We start from the raw sequence: 25,117 nt of genomic DNA, 5'->3' as shown, positions 1-25,117 counted from the left end.
ACAGGGAACAGACGATCAGTGACACTGCCACACAGAAGAACGGGGAAGGTGTGTTTACACTCACCTCTCCCCGTTCTTCAGCTCCTCTGACCCAATCGTGGGACACCGGCGGCGATCAGGTCCGCGGAGCTTTGGACCGGGTCGTGCGCGACCCACGGCTGGGCACTTAAAGGGCAACGTACCTGTACATGCCTGTGCCATTCTGCCGATGTATATCGGCGTTAGGCGGTCCTTAAGTAGTTAAGGAAACAGCGATCACAGAGCGCACCGCAGTGGGTGAGATCAAAGGAGAATGTCATATGACTCCCCCCCAGAACTGGATGATGGTGCTGTAGATGTCATTTGGCGGTTGGGACGTGGTTAAGCGAAACATGACAGCGCCAATGGCCTCACAGAGGGGGAGATTTACTAAAACTGGAGCACACAGAATCTGGTGCAGCTGTGCATAATAACCAATCAGATTCTAACTTCAGCGTGTCCAATTAGCCCCCGTTTACACCGAATCGGACTTTGAAATCTTGCGACTTCACTTAACCACTTCCCGACCGCCGCATGTATATGTACGTCCACAGAATGGCACGTACAGGCAGATGGGCGTACAGGTACGTCCCCGCCTTTCCGCAGGTCGGGGGTCCGATCGGGACCCCCCCCGCTACATGCGGCGGTCGGATACCCACGGGGAGCGATCTGGGACGATCGCTCCCCGGAGCTGAAGAACAGGGAGAGCCGTATGTAAAGACGGCTTCCCCGTGCTTCACTGTGGTGGCGCATCGATCGAGTGATCCCTTTTATAGGGAGACTCGATCAATGACGTCAGACCTACAGCCACACCCCCCTACAGTTGTAAACACACACTAGGTGCACCCTAACTCCTACAGCGCCCCCTGTGGTTAACTCCCAAACTGCAACTGTCATTTTCACAATAAACAGTGCAATTTAAATGCATTTTTTGCTGTGAAAATGACAATGGTCCCAAAAATGTGTCAAAATTGTCCGAAGTGTACGCCATAATGTCGCAGTCACGAAAAAAATCGCTGATCGCCACCATTAGTAGTAAAAAAAAAAAAATTAATAAAAATGCAATAAAACTATCCCCTATTTTGTAAACGCTATAAATTTTGCGCAAACCAATCAATAAACGCTTATTGTGATTTTTTTTACCAAAAATAGGTAGAAGAATACGTATCGGCCTAAACTGAGGAAAAAAAAAATGTATATATGTTTTTGGGGGATATTTATTATAGCAAAAAGTAAAAAATATTGAATTTTTTTCAAAATTGTCGCTCTATTTTTGTTTATAGCGCAAAAAATAAAAACCGCAAAGGTGATCAAATACCACCAAAAGAAAGCTCTATTTGTGGGGAAAAAAAGGCGCCAATTTTGTTTGGGAGCCACGTTGCACGACCACGCAATTGTCTGTTAAAGCGACGCAGTGCCGAATCGCAAAACCTGGCCTGGGCATTTAGCTGCCTAAAGGTCCGGGGCTTAAGTGGTTAAAATAGCATGATTTCAAAGCTGCACGTCAGTGCACTTTGGCTGACATCTGTGCGACTTCATGCACACAGGTGTCTATGTGAGTTGCACCTGAAATCACCAAAAAACCTGCACAGTAACCTTTTTTCAAATCGGTGTAGCATTGCAAAGTTGGTGTCGCACCTATTTGAACCGTTCCAACAGGGTGCGACTTGTCATGCGATTTGACAAGTAGCACTGGGGCTAAAACATGGAAGCTGCACCAGATTCTGTGTGCTACAGTTTTAGTAAATCTCTCCAGTCTGTCTATATTTACAGCCAGTTTTCAGGCCGCAGAACGAAGCCCGGGTAAGTAAAACACAAGACAATTCTCCATACATTGCATACAATGATAGAACTCAGATAACACGGCGTTCACTGACTCCACCTATATCTACTACTGTCAAACAGCTGCCCTATTGGCCTCTCTCGGCCCCACGTGATGACGATGAGCAGCATTATGGGAAGTGTAGTTCATGGTAGGCCGCGCTGTTTACACATGCCCCCCGGAGAAAAGCCCAATCCCAGCATGGGCACGCACAGCCTTGTGGGGGTTGTAGTTCTTCCGGGTCAGGGCGGTGACGGCGTTGGTCGTAAATCCTGCAGCTCCCATGCCGCCTCCAGTGGGCGGGGTCGCTGATTGCAGCCGTTGCCTGTGTAGGTGTGTTGTGGAGTTCAGTCGCCTGTAGGAGGCGGAGGAGAAGAGCGGGAGCTCGGAGACTGGCACCTCGGGAAGTAAGGTGAGCGCGGAGCCTTGTGCTGTAACGTGGGACGCCGACTCGGCGGATAGAGGAGGCCTAGTCCTTTCCCGTACCCCCTCCGCCCCTTCCTCTATGACAATGGCCTGTGTACGGCGGAGGTTCCCCGTGGCCGGATAGTGGGAGGAGAAGAAGGGGGGCTTCCCCTAGACCTGTCACGTGATCTCCCCGTGTGCCATGGCAGCCCCACATCCTGGACTGATCCCTCCTATTGTACGGTCACTGCACATCACTTACCTCTGCCACAGTGTCCCTTCCCCTTCAGTCCTGTACACTGCACATCACTTACCTCTGCCACAGTGTCCCTTCCCCTTCAGTCCTGTACACTGCACATCACTTACCTCCGCCACAGTGTCCCTTCCACATCAGTCCTGTACACTGCACATCACTTACCTCCGCCACAGTGTCCCTTCCACATCAGTCCTGTACACTGCACATCACTTACCTCCGCCACAGTGTCCCTTCCACATCAGTCCTGTACACTGCACACCACTTACCTGCTAAGCTGCCCCCACCAGTCTCCTCATGTTCCAGAAAAAGAGCACTTTCCTTCCTTGCACTCCTACCCCACCTCTCTCCCATTTCTTACAAGTACAGCTTTTCCAGGACTCCCCCCCCCCCCCCCCAAGCACCTGTGGAATGATGTCATTGCCCCCCCAGGATACAAATGTCACACTGCTAGGGAGGATTCGGGGTACCCTACAATGCATGAGCTTTTATGTCTTACCCCCCCATGTGTCTTTAGGGAGGTGGCTGCTTCCATGACATCCCAGGTCATGTGTTATGGGGGGCTGTCACTGCCCAGTTCCTGCAGTTGGCCCCCTAATGATGTATTATGGGAGGGGGTGACTGTCTTTTCCATGTTCTTGTAGCTGCCCCCTGATGACGTGCCCCAGTGTATGTGTGTTAGGAGGGGACAGCTGCCTTTTCCGGGATCTTGTCGCTGCCCCCTGATGACGTGCCCCATTGTATGTGTGTGAGGGGGGACAGCTGCCTTTCCCGGGGTTCTTGTAGCTGCCCCCTGATGACGTGTCCCATTGTATGTGTGTGAGGGGGGACAGCTGCCTTTCCCGGGGTTCTTGTAGCTGCCCCCTGATGACGTGTCCCATTGTATGTGTGGGAGGGGGGACAGCTGCCTTTCCCGGGGTTCTTGTAGCTGCCCCCTGATGACGTGTCCCATTGTATGTGTGGGAGGGGGGACAGCTGCCTTTCCCGGGGTTCTTGTAGCTGCCCCCTGATGACGTGTCCCATTGTATGTGTGTGAGGGGGGACAGCTGCCTTTTCCGGGATCTTGTCGCTGCCCCCTGATGACGTGTCCCATTGTATGTGTGTGAGGGGGGACAGCTGCCTTTCCCGGGGTTCTTGTAGCTGCCCCCTGATGACGTGTCCCATTGTATGTGTGTGAGGGGGGACAGCTGCCTTTCCCGGGGTTCTTGTAGCTGCCCCCTGATGACGTGTCCCATTGTATGTGTGTGAGGGGGGACAGCTGCCTTTCCCGGGGTTCTTGTAGCTGCCCCCTGATGACGTGTCCCATTGTATGTGTGTGAGGGGGGACAGCTGCCTTTCCCGGGGTTCTTGTAGCTGCCCCCTGATGACGTGTCCCATTGTATGTGTGTGAGGGGGGGGGGGGGGGAGGGTACAGCTGCCTCCTCTGGGTTCTTGCAGCTGCTCCCTGATGTGACAATAGGGGGTGGCTGTATTTTCTACACTCCTACAGCCACCCCTCTAGTGACATATCCCGGGTTGTGTATTATCAAGGGTGGCTGTCCCCTAATGTGTCTTGGAGGATGTGTTACTGGGGGGGGGGGGGTGACTTCCTCTTCTGGCAGGCATCTTGCAGCCACCACCCCAGTGTATGTGTTATCAAGGGGTGGCTGTCTCTCCCTGCAGCTGGCCCCCTGATGATGTGTCTTTGCACATGTCTTTTATCAGGAGGGTCCCGGTGTCTTCCAGGATTCTTAAAGTTGAACTACATCCAAAAGGGGTAGTTCTCCGCTTCCTCCCCCTCCTCCTTCCTCTGCCAATGCCACTTTTAGATTTTGTTAATGTTTTGGAGACGGGGGGGGGGGGGGGGGTAGAGGGTACCTAGTTTTAAAAAGGTTCCAGTTTTCACATGGATGGCCTATGCCTAGGTGATCTCCTTGGACCATTCACAAAGCACAGTGTGGCATGTGCAGTGGCCAGCCGGCTGTGAATCTGCAAGAAGTCACAGCAGGTGGGTGTCTGTTTATTAAGAGTCTTTGTGTTTTTTATTTTTTTTTAGATTTGGCGTTTACAAGACTAAAACAGTTTTTTTTTTTTTTTTGCTAGAAAATTACTTAAAACCCCCAAACATTATTTATATTTTTTTCTAACACCCTAGAGAATAAAATGGCGGTCATTGCAATACTTTTTGTCACACCGTATTTGCGCAGCGGTCTTACAAGCGCACTTTTTTTGGAAAAAAATCACTTTTTTGAATTAAAAAATAAGACAACAATAAATTTGGCCCAATTTTTTTATATATTGTGAAAGATAATGTTACCCTGAGTAAAATGATACCCAACATGTCACGCTTAAAATTTGCGCCCGCTAACGATCGCGGCGATACCTCACTTGTGTGGTTTGAACACCGTTTTCATATGCGGGCGCTACTCGTGTATGCGTTCGCTTCTGTGCGCGAGCTCAGCGGGACGGGGCGCTTTAAAAAAAAAAAATCTTATTTATTTTTATTGATTTTATAATTTTTTACACTGAAATAAAAAATAAATTAAAAATGTATCACTTTTATTCCTATTACAAGGAATGTAAACATCCCTTGTAATAGAAAAAAGCATGACAGGTCCTCTTAAATATGAGATCTGGGGTCAAAAAGACCTCACATCTCATATTTAGACTTAAATGCAAGAAAAAAAAAAAAATGGAAAATTTGCCATTTAAAAAAATGACAACAAAAAAAATTGTCTTTTTAAGACGCTGGGCAGGACTGACGTTTTGACGTCACTTCCGCCCAGCAAAGCTATAAGGACGGGTGGGGGCCATCTTGCCCTCACTCGAGTCCTCACTGATCAGGCAGCAGCACCTGATCTCCTCCGCCGCTACGGTAAGCGGCGGAGGGCGCGGGAGAGCGGAGGGGGGGGGCCCTCTCCCGCCACCGATAACGGTGATCTCGCGGCGAATCCGCCGCAGAGACCACCATTATCGTTTACACGCCCGCCCACTGAAGAGATGGATATCTCGGTTGTGGCAGGAGCTGCTGCCGTTACCGAGATATTCATCTTTAAAAACAGGACGTATATATACAGTGGGCAGGCGTTAACCGGTTAATGGAAGTCGCCTCCAAAGTCGGATTCCCTGTCTAAACTGAAGCGACTTTCCAGGAAGTAAATTGTTTTCTAAGCCAAACCCCTCCTTCCCACAGAGCAGATTATTCTACGATTGGCCACTGGCAAAGTCGCCTGTCCTGGAGGCGACTTGAAGTTGCGTTGTAAGTCGCTCCAAATCGCGCTCCAAGTTGCCTTGTAAAGTTGCGCTGGAAGTTGTGTCGCCCCAGTGTGAATCGGCACTTAATGAATGGTGCTATGTTTTGATTTTGATTTTTTTTTCTTTTTTTAGGACAACATATATATGTGTTGGTGTTCAGGTCGGCTTATGCCTCTGTCACTTGGAAGAAGCGAGATTGATCCGGTGTGGAGAGCAGAACCAATCGTGAAAGGAGTTCTGAGTCGTGTGGATGATTGTTGATGTCTTTGACAGATGGACTGTCCTGTGATCAGGTTTTCTAACACTTGTTTGTGAGACACAAAGGATATGAACCATTGTAGTGTCACCAGCACTTGAGTCGGATGTTCTTTTCGAAGTGGATGCTTCCTGCTGTTTCCTCCAGTATGTAATGACTTGCTTCTTCATTGGTCGTTAAGGAAGGGAGAAGATTATGATGTAACAGGAAGCAACCTAAATAGAAACCTTTTTTCTTTTTTTCTTTCAGATCTCATGGGAAAGGTGGTTTAGCTGCAGTTCCAAGTTTCGTTGCTATAAATACCCTCCCGCTCGCTGTTGGCCTTCAGTCTGGAATACAAGATGGGATATTTTCTTAATATGTGAATTATTTACGGAGCCAAATTATGTGGGAACAAACAAGCAGAAGACTTGCTCTGTGCTTGTGCTGTTATAATTAAAGTTTTTTTCTTTTGTAGTATTCCTCTACTGCTTTATGTTCACGTTGCAAACATATTGCGGCGATGGTGAAAGTGTATGGGAAACAGTTTATCTGAAGGCGTCTTTGGAGAGGCCCAAGCATCCATTGGCCGCTGTGAGGAGGAGAAAAAAGTTGCCTTTGCACCGCTCATATGAATGCCGCTGTGAACAAATATTGTCGGCAAATACAAAGCAACAGACTAAGGAACACATTGCATCTTAAGCCCCAGAAGTTGGATTTCTTTCCTACGTAAACTACCTGCATTTCGCCTGTTTTTTATTTTTTTTGATCGCTGTCAAAATACCATAAGTGGATAAAAATACATACAGGTATCCTCTGCCCTAAAGGCCACAAGTACCTTTACATGAAGGGAAACTACCAAGGCTCTATATAGAAGAAATTTCTGTATTCCTAGTAATCCATATTTTGCGGGAGCTTTGTGTATTCTAACTAAAAACTGCTTGCCTTTCCTCGGTTTGTATGCCTTTGTTACTGGCCCGGATCTCCCCTTTTTTTTGTCTTGGGAATTTTTCTATTAACGGATGACTCCAGGAGGGGGGCCCATGAAAGAGTGCGGATACAGTGAAATAAACACCCGCGGAAGCTCACCCATGGAATCTTCTCATAAAAAGAAGAAAGCTGCTGTAAAGCGGAAATGGGAGGTTTTTCCCGGCAGGAACAAGTTCTACTGCAATGGCAGGATTATGATGGCTAGACAAACTGGAGTGTTCTACCTCACTATGATCCTAATTCTGGTCACAAGCGGACTCTTCTTCGCCTTCGAGTAAGTGTTTCTTTTTTGTTTATCACAATTTGGCTTTTGGTATCCTAATGTTTCCCGTTGACGTCTGATTAACCTTGCTTTCTTTTTCTGGAGAAAACTGCATGCTGCATTTTTGGAACAATGCGGTCGTTGGAAAGCAGGTATCATTTTAAATTCCATTTGCAATTAGTCTGCAGTCTGTTTTTAGCTTGTGCAGTTGCCAGTGGAAAATCTAGAAAAGATGGAATGAGATCGATGACCAGCCTTGGCTGCCTTTTTTTTTTTTCTTTTCACAAATGCATCCAACATTTTCAATGGGTCACAACTGACATTCTACCCTTGCGCACACACTAGTTTGCATTTTATATGATGGCTCTATTCTGCTCAGAGGTCAAGAAATTGTCTCTTAAGAGGTAGATAGTGTTTGGCTTTTTTTTTTAAAGGTAGGTTTTGTCATCTGAGGCATTTCTCCATGACAAAAAAAAAAATACACAGCTTGTCATTCAGAAAATGCTGGTGGCCAAGCTGTCATTCTGACCTCCAAACAGGTATACCTACCAATCAGGAGAGGGAGTGCAGTCAGAACTAGAGGTAGACCGATATGGGTTTTTCTCTGGCCGATACCGATATTTAGAAATCACGGCGGCCGATAGCCGATTTATGATGCCGATTTTTTTGGGCCGATATGTTAAGCCGATTTTTTTTCAGGCGCTTTTGGGCTAAACAGTAAAGTTAGCCCATATTTTTTTTTTTTCAACCAAAAGTTTTCATTACCTGTTTTTGTGTAATATATATATATATATATATATATATATATATATATATATATATATATATATATATATATATATATATATATATATATATATATATATATATATATATACACAAAAACAGGTAATGAAAACTTTTGGTCGAAAATAAATAAATATGGGCTAACTTAACTGTTTAGTTTTTTTTTTTTTTATTTGTTAAAGTATATTTTTTCCCCAAAAAATGTGTTTGAAAGACCGCTGCGCAAATACCGTGTAACATTAAATATTGCAGCAATCGCTATTTTATTTCCTAGGGTCTCTGCTAAAAAAAAATATATAATGTTTGGGGGTTCCAAGTAATTTTCTAGCAGAAAATACAGGATTTTTACTTGTAAGCAACAAATGTAAAAAAAGATTTAGCCTTTAAATGGTTAAACTGAGAATTCTCCTACACAGAGTTCAGTTAATTGATAAGTAGCAACATTGTATATGTTTTCTAAAACTTGGCAGGCTGCCCAGGAGAGAGAGAGAGAAGGTCTTCTACGGGAAGCACTTGCATTGACTTGTATTGCAGAAGCTTTTCCAAGTCGCGGTGCTGAACTTATCAATCGGCTTTTTTAAAGCACAAATCGGCCGATGCCGATTAATTTAAAAACGCCAAATATCGGCCGATATATCGGCCAACCGATATATCGGTCGACCTCTAGTCAGAACCCTTAAAGTGGAGCTCCCCCCAAAGTGAAACTTCCGCTCATCGGATTCTTCGATGCCACAATTGGCACATTTCGGAGGGGGACAGGATTCTCTTTGACAGGTATCCTTTCCCACTTCCGGGAGTCTGGCCACGGCCATGACGCGGCAGGTGACGTCACCGTGGGGCTTCCTCCTCCCCTGGCCGCCAGGCTAAGAGAGGTGCAGGGCCTCATGCATGCGCAGTAGGGTTTCCGGGGTGAACTACCGGGTTCCCTTACCTGCAATGGCGGCGGCAGTGTAGCCTTTTTCGGCTTCACACCGGTAACCCTACTGCCGACATCGAGGGACTCCAGGACAGGTAAGTGTCCATTTATTAAAAGCCAGCAGCTGCAGTATGTGTAGCTGCTGGCTTTTAATACAATTTTTTTTTTTTTTTTTTTTTCCCCCAGACCTCCTCCTTAATCTCCATGTCCTTTCCAGATTAGTGTAATTCAGAACGCGTTGGCATTTCAACTGCTGATGGTTTTTAGGCCTCTAATATTACAGGATTTATAACGTGCCAACAGTTAACCTCATAAAATGTTTTAAGTGGTTGTAAACCTCAGACATGAAATATGAACAAAGCATACATTTGTATAGTGTTTGCTTGTCTCAATCCAGAGCACCAAGTGTAATTTCTCTCTACTGCTTCATTCTTCTTCTGCTATATGCATGATTCCCTTCATATAAGTCTTCCTGACACCAAGAGAAAAATGGAGACCGGGAACGACAGTCTGTGATTGACAACCTTAACTCTGTTCCTGTGTGCTTGTATGAGAGAGGGTGTGTCCCTTCCCTCCAATCAGCTCTCAAAGCTATCCTTGCTGATGTAACTTCAGCAAGATCTACAGATGGCCTGTATAAATTATGCCCTTTGGCTGTAGGGAAAGACAGCTGCAGATAAACGGGTACAATTTATGTCTAACTCATACTATGGATATGCATAGAGAAAATTCCCCAACACATCTAGCAAAGCCATTGGCAAACAGGTGAAAGCAGTCTCAGCCAGCTACATGCAAATCCCCAACGCATTTCACCTCGTTCAGTGCTTAATCATGGCGGCTGCTTTGACCTGTTTACTATATGACTTTGGACCTTTCTCTCTGTAGCAAGTTTGTGCAGCACTATACAAAACAAATGGAAGTGGTGCAATACAATTCAAGAGGAGGGTCCTGCTGGTGAGAGCCTACAGTCTCTGAATACGCGAATGTGTTTTCATGATGGGTCCCTGTGTATGATAGTAGTACTGTGCTTAGAGCTGCACGATTAATCGTGAAGAATCAAAATCGCAATCTTTTCTTTCCCCTTCCCGATCTTAAAAACAGCATGTCAAGCTCTTTCTAAAGTGCAAGAAGTTCTCGCAGCTTTAAAAGCAAAATCCAGACAGCCTGCTAAGTTTTAATACAACATGAGAATAAGTGGAAGCAAAGTATCTTTTTTTTTTTGTTTTGTTTTTTTATATCAAAGGAAAGAACTCTGGGGTAGATAAATGAAGTTTAAAGGGTCAGTAAAGGAATTTATTTTTTAGCTAAATAGCTTCCTTTACCTTACTGCAGTCCTGGTTTCATGTCCTCATTGTTCGTTTTTGCTTTGATGTTGCTGTAATTCCTCTGTTCTGGACACTTCCTGGTTGTCTGTTTCCTGATCACCACAGTACTGGGAGATTTCTCACTGTGGTCACTAATCAAGGAGGTGTGTCTAAAACCCCTCAGCCCCAATCCAGTTTAGTTTTACAAAGCATCACTGCCCTCTATTGGCTCTCTGGCTCTGTACATCAGAGAACCAGGAAACAACATGCAAAAACTAAACTAAACTGCAAGTACATTATATGATTGTTTTTTCTATTTTTAATCAGAATCAGTTAACTATTATGTCTCTATACCCTGTAAACAGTCATTTCAGCAAACATTTTTTTTTCCTTTAGTGACCCTTTAACCATTTAAAAAACAGAACTTTTCTTACATTTGTTGCTTACAAGTGAAAAATCTTTTTCTGCTAGAAAATTACTTTGAACACCCAAACATGAGATAATAAATAAGTGTGTGTGTGTGTGTGTGTGTGTGTGTGTGTGTGTGTGTGTGTGTATATATATATATATATGTGTATATATATATATATATATATATATATATATATATATATATATATATATATATATATATATATATATATATATATATATATATATATATATATATATATATATATATTTTGGCAGAGACCCTAGAGAATAAAATGGTGGCTGTTGCAATATTTTGTCGCACCGTATTTGCGCAGCGGTTTTTCAAACGCAATAAAAAAAAATACACTTTGCTGTTTGTTTTTGTTTAATTCATTAAAGTTAGCCCAATTTTTTTGTATAATGTGAAAGAAGATGTTACACCGTGAGAATCGTGATCTTTTTTCTAAGTTAAAAAATAAAATAAAAAATCATGATTAATTTTAGCCAGAATCGTACAGCTCTAACTGCGCTTAGGAATAAAGTACACCCATTAGTACTTTAGTAAAGCTATTAAACTAATAGTACCCTCTGGTGTATGTATAGTCAAACGAAATTACAGTGTGCTTGGAAATTTTTACATAAGTTTCAGTGACTTTAGAAGTTGAAGACCAGTCTTATTTTCCTACATTGTAAAGTTCAGCTCTGTTATTTGCCCTCCATTGCGCTGTGGGATGTAGTGGAGATGGACATCGATTGACATGGCATAGAACCCGGGAACAACTTGGAGCTCGGTTAGCTTGTGGAAGGTTATTGAAGTTTGCTGCAAGTGCAAGGAGGCATTATGTGCTATTGTTTATAGCAGGCCTTGCAGTAAAGCAAGGTCTGTTCAATCTGTGTGGATCCCCTCCTCCCATCATTGAAGGGATACTAAGGCTACTTTCACACTAAGGTGCTTTGCAGGCGCTATAATGCTAAAAATGGCGCCTTGAAAGTGCTTTTTCTTTTCATTCCAGTGTAAAAACCTAAGGGCTTTCACACCGGAGCGATACGCTAGCAGGACGGTAAAGTCCTCCTAGCCGCATCTTTGAGGCACTGTACTCGCCACTCCTAAAGCGCACCTGCCCATTGATATCAATGGGCAGCCCGCTTTGCTGGTGGTTTTATCCCTTTTCCGGCCGATAGCGGGGGTGAAAAGCGCTGCAAAAAACGCACTGCTAAAAAATAGTGGTGCTTTACCGCCAATGCCTGTGATGCCCCAGTGTGAAAGTAGCCTAAAGGTTCAGTTAAAAAAGTAAAAGAAAAATAACAAACATGTCCTACTTGCCTCCACTGTGCAGTTCGTTTTTCAGAGTGGCCCGATCGTCCTCTTCTAGGGTCCCTCGGCAGCTTTCGCGGTTCTCCCTGCAATAGCTAGTCCCCTCTGGGAAGCTCTCTTCCAAGAGGGTTTCCTTGCGGGCATGCTCCCCTGTGATAGTTGGTGTACACAGCCGCTGAGTGTATGACTCCGGCTGCGTCATTGGATTTGATTGACTGCAGTTGGAGTCAATGGCTGCACTGCTATCAATCTCTCCAATTAAGAGCCGACAAGCCGTGGGGAAAGCGACACGGTATTGCGCCCATGGAAATTCAGGGCTGGGGGGGGGGGGGTGTCTTGGTTGGTTGGACACAGTAAGGTGGTTTTTCACCTTAATGCATAGGATGCATTAAGGTGAAAAAAAGAGGGTTTACAACTCCTTTAATTGCCGAGTTCTGCTTATGATGCCTAGGTGAGGGCAATGTCACTCCACTCCGGGCAAAATTCTGAGACTGCTTCAATACTCCATTGTTTTCTTGGGAAACATCACAGAACAAACGCATGTCAAGCAGTAGAGCATCAGGTTTTTAAACTTGTGGTTTAGATTTGTACCACATGGCGCACTACTCGTAACCCCATGAGGATACTTGGTACATGGAGTTTGTTGAGGTTAGCCTTCGGCCATCTGAGAGAGAAGTGCCTCTCAACTCTACAATGATGGATTCATTTAACTGTAGTATGTGCATGGAATAGGAAGTAGAGATTTAAGAAACAGTCAGCAACAATGATTGGGGTGAGGGGTAACTAATCTGCCTTTATTGGCGGAGGGTGCCTAATATTTTAATCAGACCTTTCCTTTTTACGGTATGGTCAGCTTTAATTGGCTTAATTTAATAGATAATTATATGCTTGGTGATTGTAGCCAAACTGGTGCACTTGCAACAAAAACAATTGAGTACTTTTAGATGTTTTTAATTAGTACAGTTTTCGCCAGGGGGAAAAAACAAACAAAAGCAAGACTACGCATGTTCAGAAACAAAAGAATACACTGCAAAACAATTCAACACTTAGAAATGCACCACTTCCGAAGCTGTGTTCTGTCGTATTAGAATTTTCATACGTTGAGTAACCAACCTCTTCATTTTCGATATGAGACTAGTATGCAACAAAAACAGGACAATTATTTGTCCGATAATCTCATTGTGTATCAGGCTTTAGACTAGCCGGTTTAGATGGACCTGGCTAACAAATTGAAGCCGAATTCCTCCAGTTTTAACACTTTATAAAGCAGTTTAAAGTAACAAAGTGTGGTGTATTGGGGTGTGTGTTTTTTTTTTTTTGGTATTATGCTAAATGTACACTAGCCTACCCTGGCCGCAGTAAAACGCATCAAAAACGCTAACCGTCATCCGTGTTTCCCACGGCCGGTGGTCAAAACATTCCTATCCTAAACGCGATTCTTCTGCATTCAGGTTTAACATCGCCTAAATGTGCCAGCTTCCAAACTCTGCTAAAACCTTGTGTACATGGACACACGGGGTTATTTACCAAAGGAAAATCCACTTTACACTAAAGTGCACTTGGAAGTGCAGTCACTGTAGATCCAAGGGGGACATGCAAGCGGAAAAAAAAAAAACGTCGCTTTAGCTTGCACATGATTGCATAATAAAATCAGCAGAGATTCCCCTTATTTCAGATCTACCCCTCAGATTTACAGCGACTGCACTTCCAAGTACACTTTCAGTTCAATTTCAAGTGCACTTGCAGTGCAAAGAGCATTTGCCTTTCGTAAATAACCCCCATAGTCTTTTATAGAGTTGCGTTTAGGAGCTTTGGCAAAGAAAATGCTTAAAGCTGCTAAACACAAGTTTGAAGCCTAAAGGTTGTAAGTAAATCAAGCTGATCATTGTAAGTCTCATTGTCAGTGTTGTATGGTTTGTCTCGACCCTATAACCGGTACTTGCGCTAGACAGCTTGGTCTGTTGGTGATTTGTAAAGTCTTGTTTTATTTTATCTGTAAAATAATGTACATGTTATACTTGCCTCCTCTGTGCATAGATTTGCACAGAGGAGCCCAGACCCCCCCCCCCTCTTTTTGGGTGCTGCTTCGGGGCCGCTCTCTGTGTGCCCCACAGCAAGCAGCTTGCTATGGGGGCACCCGAGCCCAGTCACAGGTGTGTGTGTGTGTGTGTGTGTGTCCAGACACAGAGCTGTGGTTTGGTACCACCCCCTCTCTCCTGATTGGCTCCTGCTGCTGTCAGTCAGTTGGCCAATGGCACTGCTGCTGTGTCTCAGCCAATCGGGATGGAGATTTCTGGACGGCCAAGACACTCGTGGACTTCGCTGGAAAGAGCTGGGCTCAGGTAAGTATTAGGGGGGCTGCTGCACACAGAAGGCTTTTTAAAGGAAACCATTAAGGTAAAACTGACTTTACAACAACTTTACCACTAACAGACTGCCCACCGTGGATATACGTTGCTACTTGGACGGGGAATACAGTTGTTAAGGCAGCATATAGGCAGGAGGAAGTGGGACTGGAAGTCCCACTCCTACCGAAGCCCCCACCCCTCCAAAAAAATTGCATGCCAAATGTGGCATGTAAGGGGGAGAGTAGTGCTTAAAGCGGAAGTTCCACTTTTGGGTGGAACTCCGTTTTTAAGTGGTTAAGCAATTGCAGGTGACCAGCTTCAGACAGTCATTGATTTGTACAGGCTTCCTGAATGTAAACTCCTGGCTGTACAAGCCACAGAAATACTGTTGTGGGTGGTGTATGAGCGTGAATAAGCCTTTAGAAAGCTAGCTTTGTTTATCAATGATCACATTAAAGTTGTAATAATGAATTTGCCATCATGATTCATGCATGTAACAGCAATGGACAGTCTGAGACTGGTTCATCAGAAATGTTCCGATGTAGACAGACTTTTGTTTTGCTTCTGACAGGTTTTGATTTCCCGTACAACTTTATAGAATGCAAAACCCGTTTCCAGCAGTTCAAATGCAGGTCAGAAGGAGATCAACCAGCAGGTCAAATTCTGAATGATCTCAGAAACCTGTCTGATGCCATTTGCACAGGTCCTTATTGTGATTTCGTACAACTTTTTGTTTTCAGTTCCACTAACAAACTGTAAAGCGGGGTTCGACAAAACTGGGGCGCCACGTCACAATTGCAACTAGAATTGGCGACCTGGCGCGGCACAGCTGGGGTATCCCATCGAGCCGTGCGGGCGGTAATTAAGGCCGTGGCTTTGCGGCCTATGGTTCCTTCTGTGATCTGGCGCCAACTTGTTGTGGCCGTTGGTATGACAAGACAACCAGCAATGCCAATAGAGCTTCCCGTGTGTTTTCACTGCCATCTCCTTCCCTCTAGTTGGAACCCCCAAACATTATATATATATTACATATATTATAATATCTTACAAGCACACTTTTTTTTGGGGAAAAAATATTTTTTTTTAATAAAAAACAGTAAAGTTAGCCCTATTTTTATTTTTTTTATTTTGTGAAAGATAATGTTACGCCGAGTAAATTGATACCCAGAATTTCACGCTTCAAAATTGCGTCTGCTCGTGGAATGGCGACAAACTTTTGCCCTTTAAAATCTCTATAGGCGACGTTTAAAAAAATTCTACAGGTTGCATGTTTTGAGTTAGAGGAGGGCTAGAATTATTGCTCTCACTGCCAATCGCAGTGATAACCTCACGTGTGGTCTGAACACTGCTTTCATATGCGCTTCTGTGCACGAGCTCTGCGGGACACTGGTGCGTTCCTGGCTCCTAACTTTTTTAGCTGGCTCCTAGATTCCAAGCCTTGCTGTAAAGCTTTGTTTTCTTTTGGAAAGTTTGTTTTGAAACCAAAGTCATTCCAGTGCATATGACCAACAGTGACCCAGTATATATCCTAGTTGGTCACATGTACCATTAGCAGTCATGTACTCTGACAGGCTTCTTCATTCAAGTGGGACAAAGGGCAATATGGATTAGAGTGCAGTAACCCACGCCTGTCCTATTCTAATGTGAGATCTTTATGCCAAAGAGTTATCACGCTTTTCACATTCTATTTGCATTTGTCTGCTGATAAACATTGTACGGTTTGAAATTCTTGTTCCTAATATCGATCCTCATTTCGTGCTAAAGATATTTATTGACATTGTGAGTATTATCTGGTGCCAGCAACTGTCAACCTTGATGGATGTTTATCAGCACCAAGGATGGGGCTTTCTACAAAAGATGGCAGGAAGGACCTCTAATGCCTTGTACACACGATTGGAATTTCCGATGGGGGGGAAAAAAAGGTCAGACACATTTTTTTTTTTCATCGGACATTCCGACCGCGTGTGGGCCCCATCGGACTTTTTTCCGTCAGAGTTTAGAAATAGAACGTGTTTTTTATTTTTTTTCCGATGGAAATTCTGATTAGTCTGTGGAATTCCGACGGAGAAAAAAACATGCATGCTCAGAATCAAGTCGACGCATGCTCGGAAGCATTGAACTTAAATTTTCTCGGCTCGTCGTAGTGTTTTACGTCACCGCGTTTTGGACGGTCGGAATTTGGTCTGACAGTGCGTATGCAAGACGGCTTGAACGGAATTCCGACAGAAAATACCCTTGGATTTTATCCCATCGGAAATCGTGTGTACAGGGCATAACGCAGTCCTAGACTGTTCGCATCTCGGCCAGGTTCAGCAGCAACCAGCTGAGATTTGATTCGTGTATGGGCAGGCTGAAGGTACCAAGCTGATCAACTTTGGTACAACCAGCTGCCGTCTTCTCCTGGCGGAGGTAGCTTTCCTGGTGGACCTGGGAGCAGACAATTGCTGGGAAAGGGGGATACCTTGTCAGCAGGGGGGGGGGGAGATTCATGCACATTTCTTTCCTGCAACCCGAGGCTGCAGGAAAGAAATCTGCACTGTTTATGGCTGGCCTGAAGGGGGTTGGTGATGCAGAAAGCAATGGTGACCTTCAGTGTTGGAACCTAAAGTAGAGAATTGGATTCCAGTTTATTGTAGTCACAATCAACAGAGGAGCAGGCCCTCCAGCTGTTGCAAAACTACAAGTCCCATGAGGCATTACAAGGCTAACAGTTACAAGCATGACTCTCACAGGCAGAGGCATGATGGGACTTGTAGTTTCGGAACAGCTGGAGGGCCGCCAGTTTGACACCCCTGCCATAGAGGATGCACATGCAGCGACTGCACCAACAGTCGCCATGTTGAAAATTGACATGCGGCAGCAGCGGGTAAACGTATCAAATGCAGACATCAGGAGGTTGATTTACTAAAACTAGAGTGGAAAATCCAGTGCAGCTGTGCATAGAAACAAATTGGCTTCCAGTTTGTTTTCATGTCAAAGCTTAACCTCTTGCTGCCCATGCTATAGCCGAAAGACGGCTACAGGGCCTAAATTGCCAGGAAGTCATCCATGTATGTTATGTGCATGTGGTGCCTGTGTGCCCCCTGCAATCCCAGCCCCTTACCACGTGCTTAGCTGTCAGCCAGTGACAGCTGATCCCGTGATATAAACAGATGCCAGAGAAAAAAGAGAAAAAAAAGCTGATCGCTGTCTCTGTAAACGAGACATCGGTCCTTCACACTCCAGACCCACTGCTAAGCAGTGCCACCTACGGTGCATATGAGCACTGCTAAGCGGTGCTCACCAGTGCAGCCTAATCGACACACATCAATAAAGGAGAAAAATTTCATGACCAACTAAACTTTTAACTTTTTTTGCTTAAAAAAACAAAACAAAAAAAACAGTAGTGATTAAATGCCACCAAAATAATGCTCTATTTGTGTGGGGGGAAAAAAGATAATTTCATTTGGGTACAGTATAGCCATGCCACTGTCATTCAAAGTACGACAGCGCTGAAAGCTGCAGATTGGCCTGGTCAGGAAGGGGGTGTAAGTGCCCAGTAAGCAAGTGGTTAATTGCACTCTCCAGTTTCAGTAAATCCACCTCTGTGGGTCTGGATCGGTGCTTCTGCTCATGACTGCATGTCAGATATTGACATGTAATTTTGTCTGTACATCCACTTCTATGAGCCATCTGCACGCAACTCCTAGGTGGATTCGCATGCAACACACAGCAGCTCAGAGCGAAGGACGCGCCTGATTGCCTTCTAGCCTAAATGTGTTTTGTGGCAGCTAAACATTTTGGATATTTTACATGAGCTTATCGGGTTCTGGATGAAATTTGGTAAGGATTACAAAATACTTTGTTTACAAGATAAGCATTGCCAAAGATGTATTTGGCCTTTTAAAGCTTTCTAACCTGTGTGGTTTTCAGAAGAAAAGCAACAAATGTAAAGGGACAGCTGAGATGTGCGAGTTACTGCAGATCTCCAGAGAACTCCCTCCTGGGGCTGTTGTCTGCTGTTCATAGACATGAATACACAAAGTATACTCCCCGCATGTCTGATGTCAGTGGAATGGCAGAAAGCATTTCAGAATCATTTGGCAATGCTCATCGTCCTCTAAGCCAGCTTGTTGTACAAAGGACATGTGATATTTGTGTAGAACAGGGGTTGACAAATTTGCTTGGAATCTTGGAGCCAGCTAAAAAAGTTAGGAGCCAGAAAACACACCCCGTCCCGATGATTTTGCGCGCAGAAGCGAACACATACGTGAGCAGCGCCTGCATATGTAAACGGTGTTCAAACCACACATGTGAGGTATCGCCGCGATTGGTAGAGCCCTCCTCTGTAACTCAAAACATGCAACCTGTAGATTTTTTTTTTAAGCGTCGCCTATGAAGATTTTAAAGGGTAAAAGTTTGTCGACATTCCACGAGCGGACACAATTTTGAAGCGTGACATGTTGGGTATGAATTTACTCGGCGTAACATTATCTTTCATAATATTAGAAAAAATGGGGATAACTTTACTGTTATTTTTTTAATTAAAAAAGTGTAATTTTTTACCAAAAAAGTGCGCTTGTAAGACCGCTGCGCAAATATGGCGTGACAAAGTATTGCAACGATCGCCATTTTATTCTCTAGGGTGTTAGGATAAACAATATATATAATGTTTGGGGGTTCTAATTAGAGGGAAGAAGATGGCATTGAAAAATAGTGAAAAATGACATTAGAATTGCTGTTTAACTTGTAATGCTTAACTTGTAATACCAACGGCCACCACCAGATGGTGCCAGCTCACATCTGGTGGTAATAACTTGTAATACAGACGGCTCACCACCAGATGGCGCCAGCTCACAAAAAAAACATTATTTTTTTTTTTTTGCCCACCTTCCAAGCCAAGTCGCCAGGACACTATTTCTAGTCGCCATGGCGACCGGGATTTGTCGAGCCCTGGTGTAGAACCTGTACACAACATATACAGTAGGTGTGTGTTTTATGCCTTTTTTTTTTTTTCAGTGTGAGCTATAGCTTCAGCATCTGTCCTCTTGATCTTATGCAGGGGTCTCCAAACAAAGGGCCACTTTATTTCCCTTTTAGACTTTACGAGGGCCGGATTGTGGCCAGCAGGGAAGAAAATGTCACGGGCCTGGCACCAGTGAGAACAAATATGGCCTCAGGGTTGGTGGTCAATAGGAGGTGGGAGTATTCCCCCTATTAGTAAGAGGAATAGTGTCCCATCATTGGTATCGGTGGATGATATAGTGCCCCCTTGTTGTTGTCGGTGGGAGTAATAGAGCCTTATATCAGTGGGAGGAATTTTGCCCCAAGGGCCTGATAAAGGCTAGCAAAGGGCCACATCTGGCCCTCGGGCTGCAGTTTGGAGACCCCTGATCTTATGGATTTACAGAAATGAAATATAATGGTGGTGTTATTCATGCTGTCTTCTTGTTGGATCATTCCAGCGACTAAATTCTGTTTCTTCAAAGCTGGCCAGATTCTGTTCTAATGGCCTCTCTGGACTCTAAATATAGCTGTGTGATTTATCCAAACAACTTGCACACAACCACCAGCCATAACAGAATTCTCCATGGGCTAAATCTGCAAAGCAGTTATGACGTTCGCCAAACACACACTGCAAGTTTTAAATACGTTGTGGATTGAATAATTGGTTTCACACGGGTCGTAAAAAGGTTGTAGGAATGCTTATTGCATGCACCAAGGCATTTATAAAACGAAAGGCAGAGCTTTCACAACACTTTCCCTTTTCTTTGCGTTCCCTTTTCTTTGCGTTCCCTTTTCTTTGCGTTCCCTTTTCTTTGCGTTCCCTTTTCTTTGCGTTCCCTTTTCTTTGCGTTCCCTTTTCTTTGCGTTCCCTTTTCTTTGCGTTCCCTTTTCTTTGCGTTCCCTTTTCTTTGCGTTCCCTTTTCTTTGCGTTCCCTTTTCTTTGCGTTCCCTTTTCTTTGCGTTCCCTTTTCTTTGCGTTCCCTTTTCTTTGCGTTCCCTTTTCTTTGCGTTCCCTTTTCTTTGTTCAGTTTTAATGGCAGAAGGTATTTTTATCTTTTTTTTTTTTTTTTTTTTATTGCATTCTATGGCGTAAACTAAATAAATCTTCTGCACGCATACATACCTGAACCCAAACTCGATCCAGCAGTGTGCACAAGAGTCGAGGCTCTCCTGCTCCTCATTGGCTCACATACAGCAGTGGAAGCCATTGGCTCCTTTTGCTGTCATTCACAGCCAGTGATGAGGGAGCAGGGGGGTGGGGCTGAGCCCTGCTCTGTTTGTAATGTGAACACCGAGCAGGGTTCAGGAGTGAGCACACAAGTGCCCCCAAAGCAAGCATCACTCAGCGGGGGGGGGGGAGTAGGAATGCTGGCGAGGGACCCGATAAGAGGGGTATGGTTGCTTTGTGCAAAACCATTGCACAAAACACATAAGGCATGCATAGATTTTAGTAGGGGGAACAAAGCTTCACAATTATTTTAAGTGACACTAAACTCTGGTTTCAAATAAGACTATTTTGTTCAGGTATTTATTCTTAAAGTGGTGGTAAAGCCTTGAGACCAAAATAAAAGATGGTCCCCCTGCAGGTTTAAGTCATGATGTGCTAGTATGCACTGCATGCTAGTATAGTAAGAGAGACTTGCCTACAAATAAAGCCCTCCAACGATCGGCTGTCAGGGCTCTCCTTGGTCACCGCCACATCCATCTTTACCCGATCTTCCTTCTGGATTTTGTTTGTTTCCAGCCGTTTGAGTAGCCAGGCTGAGGTGACGTCACTCCCATGTTTAGAAGTCATGAATGTGGTCTAAGCTGCACATGTGCGGCTTGAGTCACATTACACGCTGATGGGCATGGGGGACATATATGACAGAAGAGACCTCTAGCGTCTCTTGTCATCAAAAGCCTGCCTGTCAGATTTTTAAATGAATGATTTTACTAACACTTTAACTAAAATCAGTACCTTCTGTTACTCCTGGCCTTCTCTAAATCCCTTTTCTTTGTGACCCAGCTCCTGGTTATATAATGGCTAGGTTTTATTCTCCATGGTCTATGGCTGCCTTTCTCAACCAGTGTGCTGCGGCACACTGGTGTGCCGTCAGAGGTTCTCAGGTATGCCGCGGGGTCAGTGGAGAGAAGGCTGTCAGATGAGCCTGCTCTCCTGTCAGAAAATGTAACCACTTAAAGACCGAGCCTGTTTTTCAGACTTGCCGTTGACATATTTAAAAACAAGGTGTGTGTGTGTGTGTGTGTGTGTGTGTGTGTGTGTGTGTGTGTGTGTGTGTGTGTGTGTGTGTGTGTGTGTGTGTGTGTGTGTGTGTGTGTGTGTGTGTGTGTGTGTGTGTGTGTGTGTGTGTGTGTGTGTGTGTGTGTGTAAAAAAAAATAATTGTCACCTTTATTCCTATTACAAGGAATGTAAACATCCCTTGTAATAGAAAAAAAGTATGACAGGTCCTCTTAAATATGAGATCTGGGGTCAAACAGATCTCATATTTAGATTAAAATGCAATAAAACAAATTTAAAATTTGTCATTTGAAAAAATGACAAAAATAAAATGGCCCTTTTAAGACGCATGGGCGGAAGTGACGTTTTGACGTTGTTTACGGATGGAGATGGGTGGGGGCCCATCTTGCCCTCACTCGTCTCCATACCCAGCCACGGATGAGACGGCTGTAAACTAAATGCAGCTAAGCGTGAGTTACTGTGTTTACACACGTTTTACAAGCTGTTACAGGCATTTGGCGTTTCGAATGCCTCTGAACATCTGTCCTGAATGCATTTTAAATGTTGTTTTTATTTTTTTGCTTTCCAAAAAAAGCTAAACTCATCTGCCTATAACCGACCGTGTGTACTGATAAGATGACTTATGGAGAGTTCAGGGACAGCTGATAAAAACACCAAACTGCTCCTAAGGCTCCATTCACACTAATGCTTTTTTTGATGCATTTTGCAGAAATGCAGGGAATTTTTTTTAACATGGTTTCCTATGGAACATGTTCACTTCAATGCTTTTTTGTGCCTCTGCATTTTTGGAAAGGGTCAGGGACTTTTTTCCTGCAAAAAGCAGCGTTTTGCATGCAATATAATTCAATGGACCTGCATCCAAACGCAAGTACTGCGTTTTTGCCGCGATTTGCTTTTTTTTTTTTTTTACCTGTTTATAGCTGATTGTTAAAGGAAATGTAAAAAAAAATACTGGCAAAAAAAACGCAAATCGTGGGAAAAACACACGTCAAACGCAGCAAGCACTGCTAAAAAGCATTGCAAAAACTCTCAAAAGCAACATGCATAGGTGTGAATCAAGCCTAAATGTCCGTTTACCAGCAGCAGTGTATATGAAGCCTTGCAGTTGCATCATTTAACCAGTTAAACCGCCCTATAGACGATATACTTCTACAAGGCGGTTGCTTAACTCTGGGAGGACGTCCATGGACGTCCTCCCTCTGGGGCGCGCACACGGGAATGTCCTCTGGACCCGGCGCATCACGGTAAATCGCCGCTGATAGCTGGATCTGTGACACATGCAGTCACAGATCCATCCATCCCTGCCCCATACTGTGCAATACACAATACCCATACTCTGCAATACCCTGCAACGTCGCCTATGGGGATTTTTAAGTAGCAAAGTTTGGCGCCATTCCACGAGCCGTGCGCAATTTTGAAGGGTGACATGTTGGGTATCTATTTACTCGGCGTAACTTCATCTTTCACATTTATGCAAAAGAATGAAGAAAAAATATTAAATTTGCTAAATTTTATAACAAACAAAGAAAAATTAATTTTTTTTTACAGAATTTTCAGTATTTTTTCTCTTCTAGCGCAAAAATTAAAAAAACAACGGTGATTAAATAGCACCAAAAGAAAGCTCTATTTCTGTGAAAAAAAAGGATGAAAATTTCATTTGGGTACAGTGTTGTATGACTGAGTAATTGTCATTCAAATTGTGAGAGCACCGAAAGCTGAAAATTGGTCTGGTTATTAAAGCGGGGGTTCACCCTATCGACAGGAAAAAAAAAAAAAATTTTCTTTTACCTTTAAATCAGGCACTGTAGCGCGAGCTACAGTATGCCTGTCCCGAATTTTTTCCCCCCATACTCACCTTGTAGTCGTCCATCGAAGATACCGGGGAATGGGCGTGCCTCTGGAGACGGAGGATGATTGACGGCCGGCTCTGGCGCGTCACGCTTCTCCGGAAATAGCCGAAATAGGCTTGGTCTTCACGACGCGTGCGCATAGCCTGTGCGCACGCGCCGTGAAGAGCCGAGACCTACTCCGGCTGTCTTCGGGGAGAGTGACGTGCCAGGGCCGGCCGTCAATCATCCTCCCTCTCCATAGGCACGCCCATTCCCCGCGGGAGCCGGAATCTACGATGGACGACTACGAGGTGAGTACGGGGTTAAAAAAATCGGGACAGGCATACTGTAGCTCGCGCTACAATGCCTGTCTCGATGGTAACATCATGGGATTGTGGGTGAACTACCGCTTTAAGGGGGTTTACGTGCCCAGTGATCAAGTGGTTAATAGACCAATGAAGATCTCCCTATATTTGGTTGAAGGAAATCTGCACAGTGAGCAATAATGCCAATACTGCCCTCCTTTATACTATACTTGTCTGGTGGCCTATGGCTTCACTACTTCTGGAGTTTAACTCTGAACAAGTACGTAGTATATAAAGTCACAGTGAAAAGTCAGACCCTGATATGTATGCTTGGTGCAGGTAAGTGCCTCAAGTGTTAAGGTAGAACTAGAACCAAAACTTTTTTTTTTTTTCTTATTTTAGATAGAGGGGGAGGGTTTTAACCCCTGTTGGTGTCTGTTTTGCAACCTGTGTCCCGAACGGGAGATTTACCTTCACTTCCTGTCCCATAGCCAAAACAGGAAGTGAGAAAATCCATGCAAATACTAGTGTCCCCGTTGGAAGATTTCCCCTCTGTTACTTTTCTGAGGACAACCCAAAATTTTAGATTTTCTGACATGGACGATTTATAACCATAAACAGGATAAATAGAGCAGGTGAATCTTCCTACTGAGGCACAGACCAATGAAAAAACTAATAGAAGAACACACCAGGCCACAAAACTTTCAGACAAGTCAGCTGTGTTTTACCTACTTCTACGCTTAAAGATTTTTACTGAGTGTCTGTCCATTGGTGGTGTCTGCAGCTGAAGTACACGGTCGCTAAAGTATTATGCAGATATACAAACTGCATACTGATATAGATGGGCACAACTACTTGACAAAAGATGAAAGCTTCTCTTTTGTTTCCATAGAAACCTATTGAATTGTTTTTTAGCATGTCAGCTATTCTTGGGGCTTCACTTTTTTTATTTTTTTGGGGAAATGTCAGCTAATCCCTTGACAATGTTCTTATGCATCTGCATCAATGCAATATTACAGGCAATGTTACAAAGTGAATGTATGCCCCACCAGGTCCACAGGGAACAGTTGTAGATTAGTTTGGACAGCCACATGTAGAATTCTTTTTAAAGTGCCTTCTTTTCTTTTAAAGTTTCTTGGTTTACCCTGCATGTGTTCTCACAATGACAGGACAAGTCAGCTGGTATTCTATAAAATTGGGATTCCTTTTTTTTTTTTTTTGGGGGGGGGGGGGGTATTGGTCCACCCAATAGAAACTTTTGCAAATCATGATGTTGCAGTTGAAAATATATGAAGGTATGTAGTAGGGCTGTGAAAAATCGATTTGATTAAAAAAATCGAGTTGGTAGATAAAATCAATTTAGATTTTGACAACATTTTAATTTTTTTTTCCCCAGGACCGGCGCTGACACCGCGCCAGTCCTGAGGAGCTGCAGGCAGGAGTTTTTAGGCG

At 44.1% G+C, this 25,117-nt stretch overlaps 1 protein-coding gene across 3 annotated transcripts in view; it reads left to right on the top strand.

Annotated features, from left to right (window-relative positions):
• Positions 1-2,066: 2,066 nt before the first annotated feature.
• The window catches only part of ZDHHC14 (zinc finger DHHC-type palmitoyltransferase 14), a 148,211-nt gene continuing 125,160 nt past the window's right edge, over positions 2,067-25,117 (top strand). The window contains exons 1-3 of one of the 3 annotated variants that reach the window (XM_040350958.1): positions 2,067-2,252; positions 5,865-6,134; positions 6,238-7,231. In XM_040350958.1, the coding sequence (XP_040206892.1) occupies positions 6,990-7,231 (242 nt within the window). In that variant the 5' untranslated portion in view covers positions 2,067-2,252; positions 5,865-6,134; positions 6,238-6,989. The remainder of the gene's footprint in view (positions 2,253-5,864; positions 6,135-6,237; positions 7,232-25,117) is intronic. The other 2 variants (XM_040350957.1, XM_040350959.1) reach the window with 2 other exon arrangements.

This window comes from Rana temporaria, chromosome 4 (assembly GCF_905171775.1).
Source record: "Rana temporaria chromosome 4, aRanTem1.1, whole genome shotgun sequence".
In the NCBI taxonomy this organism is placed as follows: Eukaryota; Metazoa; Chordata; class Amphibia; order Anura; family Ranidae; genus Rana; species Rana temporaria.
The sequence above is the reverse complement of the archived record's forward strand: the minus strand, read 5'-3'. Positions and strand labels throughout refer to the sequence as shown.